Source organism: Neovison vison, chromosome 6 (assembly GCF_020171115.1).
Source record: "Neovison vison isolate M4711 chromosome 6, ASM_NN_V1, whole genome shotgun sequence".
NCBI classification, from domain to species: Eukaryota; Metazoa; Chordata; class Mammalia; order Carnivora; family Mustelidae; genus Neogale; species Neogale vison.
Genome location: NC_058096.1, coordinates 58,682,515 through 58,690,054, shown reverse-complemented (window position 1 = coordinate 58,690,054; position 7,540 = coordinate 58,682,515). Strand labels below are relative to the sequence as shown.

At 43.3% G+C, this 7,540-nt stretch overlaps 1 protein-coding gene across 4 annotated transcripts in view; it reads right to left on the bottom strand.

The window, feature by feature from the left end:
- Positions 1 to 848: 848 nt before the first annotated feature.
- The window catches only part of PLCXD2 (phosphatidylinositol specific phospholipase C X domain containing 2), a 52,186-nt gene continuing 45,494 nt past the window's right edge, over positions 849 to 7,540 (bottom strand). For 2 of the 4 annotated variants that reach the window (XM_044251364.1, XM_044251366.1), the window contains exon 4: positions 849 to 7,003. In XM_044251364.1, coding sequence (XP_044107299.1) covers positions 6,844 to 7,003 — 160 coding nt within the window. In that variant the 3' untranslated portion in view covers positions 849 to 6,843. The remainder of the gene's footprint in view (positions 7,004 to 7,540) is intronic. The other 2 variants (XR_006384968.1, XR_006384969.1) reach the window with 2 other exon arrangements.

Sequence of the window (7,540 nt, the reverse complement as noted above, 5' to 3'; positions counted from 1 at the left end):
CTTGAGGCCGGCCAGTGAAGTCTTTGCAATTACCCCAGGCAGGTTTCACCCGCTTTGTCTATGTTTAGACCCAGCCTTATCTTCATCATGTAATATTTATTAAAACCAAGTGGGAATGACTGAACGTGGTGCATATGAAAGCCAACCAGAGGACAGTATGGTAGTTTATAGACACTAGAAATACAGGTGAAAAATCTGACCATGACATTTTCTTCAATTGTTACATTAACTGGAACGGAAATGTGATTATCCCTAATTAGCTGTTGTAACATTCAACTCTATGAAATGAATGATTGACATGGAATTAATTTCATCTCTACTAAGTTCATACACAGGACTTTCACCTCAATGCATTATTTTTGTAAGGCATAGGGCAAAAAGAGAAATTCACCAAAATTAAGTGGGTTCAGGTATTCTACTAAAAAGAATTAGGGACAAGGAAAATATTGGAATCTTCATTGTCAACAGGCCTGGACACCCACTCTTGCTGACTCTGTGTGTGCACAGACACATAGTCTGCTCGGCATTGTTCTATCTCCAGGCATTTGGCAGTCACTCAGAATAATGTGGGCTAGAGATGGTGGTTGGTAAGAATATGGAGGTCAGTGGGACCTGGCCTAAGTCTATAAGAAATAGCTAAAGGGTTGGGGGTGAAGCTCAGAAAGGCACGGGTGACAAGGCTGCACGCACATTTCATGCTTGTCTTGGGAACTGCAGGCATGGTCAGCCAATTCCCATAGGTCTACATCCAATATCATATGACAAGGCAGCTTATTGATGCTGAACCTCTAGCCTTTAAAAAATATTAGAAGTGGGCCCATAATAAAATGCACATAGAAACCAGGAAAATGCCTGCTGAAGTTTTATATTTATTATTAGGTTTAAGCCTATTTAGGTAGTTCAAATAAAATACAAGAAAAGACATTATGTCATCATATCTATTAATTTTTTTTCACAGTTAAAATGAGGTAATCCGGCTTTACAATGTTTTAGGTTGAATTAAGCAGTGTGAACCAGTTTATAAGAAAGAAGGAGAAATATATTTGAATAATGATTTCCTAGGGGGTAAAAAGCCAAGTGAAATGTGTGTGAATAAGATAATTAAGCCACAAAATACATTTCAGAGTACCAAGCAGGATATATGTAAAATTTTCACTCTAAACTTTAATTGGTATAGTTTATTGTTATTATTTTTTACTTAATTTAGCAAACAGCATGCACTGTAATATAAAACAAGCCTAGAGGACAAACATAATGTCTAATAGAATATTTCTCAGATTCACATGTCATCTGAATTGACCAAGACGTATTTTCACTATGATAATCTCTTGTGTTTTTTAAGTGCTGATCAGTGAGGTTAAGTATCACAGTTGGCATATTATCCAGTATGAACAATGCATATACAATCTGTATGAGATACTTATTAATACTGGGGCATAAGCCAGAAAGTACAGTAGCAGCAAGGTAGCACTGTTTCTAGAATATGTTCTAAGATTTATCATATTGATACTACAGATTCGTGACCACAGTGTTATTAGTGCTATAAATTAACAGCAAATGTAAAACTGTAGATATACAAAGCGACTGAGGGTCTATTTGACTTCAAAGTGCTATGCTTCTCATTGGGCTCCATGCTTGAGAGCCAGCTCCTACTATTTGAAATGAAGCGGTGGCCCCCGGTTCTGGGTTCCAATCATATTCTGTGTGTGGTGGTGGGGGGGCAGAATAACGCATTCAGGAACAGTATGGGGCAATTACCACCATGATAAGAATGCATTTGGACATCATCGAATGCGTGTGCCTTTTTGTGTAAGTTTTGCCAGCATTCTGTTATTCATCGTAACCGGCAGACGCTAAAGGATGCCCAAGAGACAAGAGAGGAAAATGGTCTTCTGTGGAGATCAGAAGGAATGAAAGAGGAAAATGCCTCTTGACTATGGATGGGGTTATCTCAGTGGACTGTGGGATTGAGTTCCCAGTGAAGAGAAGAAAAAAATGTTGTATCCAAACTACATAGGCTTAGAAACGAGTCTGAAAATTCTTAAGAATAAGTTTTGTTGGAGAAAAGACTAGAACACTGTAACCACTGCAGGATCGAAAGAGTTCTCTTAGAATACTTTTATAGCATATTAAAACACAATTTCAACAATATCAGTAGCATTTTGTACTATATTCTTCTGGGTTAAGGGTCTATGAAGCAATATAGTAGCTTTAATGTCAATATTTCTAGTTGGAAGCCGGGGAAGCCAGAAGATAAGGAGATAGTACGTCTCCTGGGGTGGTAAAGAGCTGTTCATGATCACTGGGAATTAGAGTCAATTTCCAGCTAAATCACTTATCACCTAACCAATTCACTTCTGTGTATCCCAAGGTGACATTTGTGAGTGACAAAGTTGTGATGGCAAATACTAGAAAGTCATCTGAGGCAGAAGGCCAAGGAAGACAGGAAGGTAGCAGAATTTTGAGGGACAACCATGTTCTATGCCACAGAAAACAAAACTTCCTGTCAGGATACTTGATGTTATCAGTTTCTGTTCATTCCCTTGAACATAACATGACCGTTTAGCATGCACTTGGGAAAGCCCACCTCTCAGGATCTTGAGTGCTTGCTGGCTGATTTCACGCAGCTCCACTCATCTCATTTGATGGATGACTAAAGTCGCGCAAGTCATGCCAGTTCCATCATCCTACACCACACTTTTGAGAAATGAACCCAAATAGCATTTCTTCACACATGAAGCGCAGGAAGGATGAATAGGAGACATATAATTTAACCATAACTGATATTTTGGGGAGCTAGTCCACCAAGGTTTGCAGAAAAGCACTAATGTGGCAGACAGCATCTTTATTCCAGATTAAGGATCCAAGGCAGATGTAGCACAGGGTCACTGAACTGAAAAGCCACGAGAGAGAAGTCTCATGGCTGGGACCCACTTGTTAGCCTGTTCCGTTTCCCAGAACCTCCCAGTAAAGAACATTACAATACTTTACAGCCAATAAAAAACATTACAAAAACTTCACCGGGGCACGAACTCATTTGATGAGATGGCCTGAAGTTGTGTAGTCCTAGTGCTTCCATGAAGAGAAACCATTTCATTTCAGTTGGAATTTCTTCTGTTTCTCCACCGTTAGCTTAGCACTAAAGCTTGGCACTAAGCTTTCTTGCCACTTTGTAATCACATCTTTTTGGGGGACACTTTCTTATGGCAGGATTCAGAAAAACAGAAACAAAATCTTGACCCATGACAAAACTGCATTTCGTTCCGGAGTGGTCCACCACGTCACCTTCTTGAATAGAAACATCCACTTTGTGATGTGAATGTGAGGTCATGAAAGAAGAACTAGGATTCTTAAGATTAATCATGACCTGGGCTCAGATCTTGTGCTTTTCCTTGAGTTTATATAAAAATCCTGGGTTTGGACTGTGGCCTAACTATTCTCAAGAAGTCAGGGGTCTGGACTCAGTGCTGAGGAAATAACTAAATGCAATTATTAGAGGTCTCATACAGCATATATATAATAGTTCTTGGTATGACCCCCTTCAGTTTGCCATTAGTTTAAGATTTAAACCACAATCATTTATCATCCCTTCCATCAGTTCCATCTTGACTTCTCTCTCCAGCCCTAAGAATATCTCCTGTGACCATAAAACCACAGTGGTACCTCTTATAGGCCCCAAGTTCAAGCCTTTAAACAGTGCTCTAATCTAACTGAAACCTGTGATTGTCCCCTTGGCCACAAAGCCATGGAAATGTGGTGAATGGTCCAGAGAGTTCATGAAAAACTCAGCCTACATTTCAGAAGAACTGTAGCCCCAAATCCTGTGAAAAGAAAGCCCTCTTTAACTCAGTCAAGTAGCTCTTTAGTTGATCTTGGAAGTGAATTCTGAGTAAGCACGATAGCCTTGTTTGATCTTGTGAGAATAAATGATGTGGTTGGGTCAACCATTTTTATGTCATAGACCAAAAGTCTATTGTCCTTCTGTCCCATCACGGAGTCTCCTGCTTGGCCTTAGGTCCAAGAGCAGAATGCATACCTCCTTTGTGATATGTTGAACAACTTTTTCTTGGAGCAGAGATTCTGTCAGTTCAAGGGTGTTTAACAAGGGCGAACTGCAAATAATCTTGCTCCCATCTCCCAGAACTCCTGGGCAGAATTTGAGAATGCAAGCCAGGCTGGCAACCCAGAGCAGTACGAAGGGGCAAGCACCTGCACTTGCCACATAGAGCAGGACTCCATGCCCATGACCTTGGGACCATTTCCTGTGCTTCTGTGTCATGGTTGATGACTTTTCTCTTACCAGGCAAATACTGAGATACACTTAAATGTTACAAGCCAAGTGAAGTGCAATTATATCTTTTAAAACAAAAGGAAAAAATCAAGTAAACATTTCACTGAACAGTCAGCAGCCCTTGGGTGTCACTGGCATCCTATGTAGGTCCCCGCCAACACACCTGGCCTCATAGCACCGAGCACCTGGACAAAGTTGAGGCTCAAATAAAACAGAGCAGAGTAATTCTCCTCTTGCCTCCTGATCTCTTTGCCAAGTTACAAAGGATTAAAAGAGGGGAGACCATCTAGTCCCTAGCAATCAATCAAGAGTTAAAAGTAAGACCAAAATGAAACAATAACAACACAAATAAAATCCTGAGGGTAGGTCAGGGATTTCCAAGCTTGTCACTGGGGTTCAACAGCAGAACTGAAGAACAATTGGAAAAGTGAGGGCACTTCTGTTCTTACTCCTTTCCACGGAAGGCCCTAAAAATGGACAGTACAATCCCAGAAACCTTTCGGAGTGGGGGTTCGAACGCAAGAACAAGGAAAAATTATGCCAGATTTTCCCAGAGGCATTTGTGTGTCACCCCCCTTTAGCCACGGGAGCGAAAGGTCAGGGGTGAAGCGACTTTACAGAGACGCTGGAAGAGTGCGAGCTGCGCGTGCGTATTCGGGAGCTCGCCCCTGGGGCCTGCCGCCACACAGCCGTGAGCACTGGCAGAGGAGGAATGGCGAGCCACTCGGGGGGGTAGCCCAATGGTCCTTACACATACATACATCTGTCCAGGAGTCCATGTTTATCTTTCTGCCTTAAGAATCCAGAGGTGACCTCTCCTTAGGGATCCTCAGACAGATCTGAGCAGCATCAGCATGTACACACACCCATGCCCAGTTTTCTTTCCAGATCCTTCCTTTCCAACCCTCTATAAGAGAGTCTCCCTCAAGAACTGAGGGATCTTCATGACCCATTGCATCCTCGGGCCCCCCATTCGGGGCCCGGGAGGGGCTTCTCTGTTTTGGGCCACCCTCACACAATGCACACTGTCCCAACAGGACTGGGGGAGCTGGGAACATCTGCAGGCGAGTCAGAGGTCACTCAGCGGTCACTCACAGTCCTGAAACGCACAGGCCTGTTGAAGAGCAGGGCAGCGTCGGCCTGGGTGAGAAAAGTTCAGGCAGCTCCTTTGTGAGTGCTCTTGAGGTAAGAAGCACTGAAGATAATTGATCTATAAATAAATAAATGGATAAATAAATAAATAAATAAATACACACACAAGAGGGCTTGCTCTAGATAAGTACCTCTTATCCATTCAAAAACCACAAAACAAAACAAAATCCCCTCTTGAGTGTCACAGCCCTCGTGCAGTGGCGATGAGCAGGCCCAAGACAACCTGCAAGAAGTAGAGCTATCAAGGACCAAACTGGAAATGTTCCAACACCGCGCATCTCTCACTCGATGACACACAAGTCATCCTGAATGTCCCCGAGGTAGTCTGGTTTTCAAGGAGTTACAGAACAGCTCCAAACCCGCTCGGAGCTTCCTCCTCAAATCCACTGCACTTCCCCACGCATCCTGTGGCTGTCTCCGCAGTGCCACGGTCGAGACACCTTCCCTTAGCGTGAATGTTAGCGTTGTGCCTCACAGTGCAAACCTGGGTCCTCGGCAGATGGCAATGAAATGCAATTCCAAGATCCGGCTTGAAGATGCCGTTCCAAAGAGGGCTTTGCCAAAATGAGGCAGGAGTTTACCTAGCAGCCATTTTGGGAAAAGCTTGGAGGATTAAACCAAAGAAATGCGGCATGCAGCACACATGCATGTCTGTCTCTTGTGGGCCCCACACTGAAAGGACCTCCCACCATTGTTCCTTTCACTTTTGAGAAGGGGCCAAGAGAAACTGAAAGGAATCAATGTTTTACCACTGGGAAACACATTTTGATACCAAAGGCAATATGCACTGTTTATCCAAAGAATGCAGGTGCCCAGTTCCCAAGGAGAAGCTATGTAAGAACAGCTTGTGCCTGGAATGGCCTGATGACAAAGAAGTCTCACTCTCCCGGGGAAGAAGTGCTGACATTCAGCATGCCAGAGAGAACTGGTGCTGGCCCTTTTCTCCCTCAAAGCCCCAGGTTGATGTTAAAGCCACCCCACAGAGCCTTCCACACCTGCCATGAGCCATTCTTTTGCCTAAGAGTGCCTTTCTGGTTCAGTCTTCTCACAGGCTCACACATATCATCCTGGAAGACAGCAGGAAACCGGGTCAACTCAAAGACACTCAAAGGAAGCTGGAGACCCCATTTCCACATTACATTCAGCATCATGAACCATTGGGGAGACCCTGACTTTGATCACACGAAACCTGCTTCTTCCCTTGGACTTCAGTTTTTTAAAAAGTCTCATTTGGGAAAAATGCAACTGAAAGCTCTGTAATTTTATCCAAATGGCCCTAGGAAGAGGGGAAAACACCCTCCTCCTCCTCCTTCCCCATCACTGCCAGGGGCCGTCCTAACAGGAAACCCTTCACAACTCTGGCCTGGATCAACAAAGTCAACACTAAAATAAAAATCAAATCAGCATTTAGCCAGAGCTCTGTCCTCCTGGAGGAGGTCATTCAATTCAATGACAGTCGTGGCGAAGTCCACCAGGTCCACGAAGTCAGAGGTGATGATGTTGACACCTGTGGCCCCAGGCTTCTGAGTTTTCACCCAGTCCAGGATGGCAGGAAGATTCCTACATGGGAGACAGAACAAGAGAGTAGAGTTGAAAGGACTCCTCCAGAAATGGAAACAATGCATTTCCATTCATGTAACAAAAGTATGTCAATAAAAGCAACGAGCCCCTCACAGTTCATCCACTGAAGCTTTGGATCTCGTTCAGGGATGAAGTGATGTCTATTCCAACAGAAAACAGTATTCGCAGGGTTTCTGTGCTGGAAGAGGAGATTATCTGCCTCAAGCACCAAAGAGATAACCATGTCAGGAGGACCCTGAAAGACTAAGATCAAGATCCTAATTATGAGTCTGTTCTCTAATTTTTTTTTAATTATGAAAATTTTCAAACATATTGCAACACTGAAAGAAATTTATAGTAAGGGCGTGCACCACTTAGCTTCTACCACTAACACTTTATAGTACGTGCCTGCCACATAGCTGTCCATCCACCCATCACTCTACCCTTCCATCAAGACCTCTTACATTTTTGACAAATTCCAACTGCAACGATCTATACATATGCCCCAAATACCCCAGTCAGCATATCATTAACAAG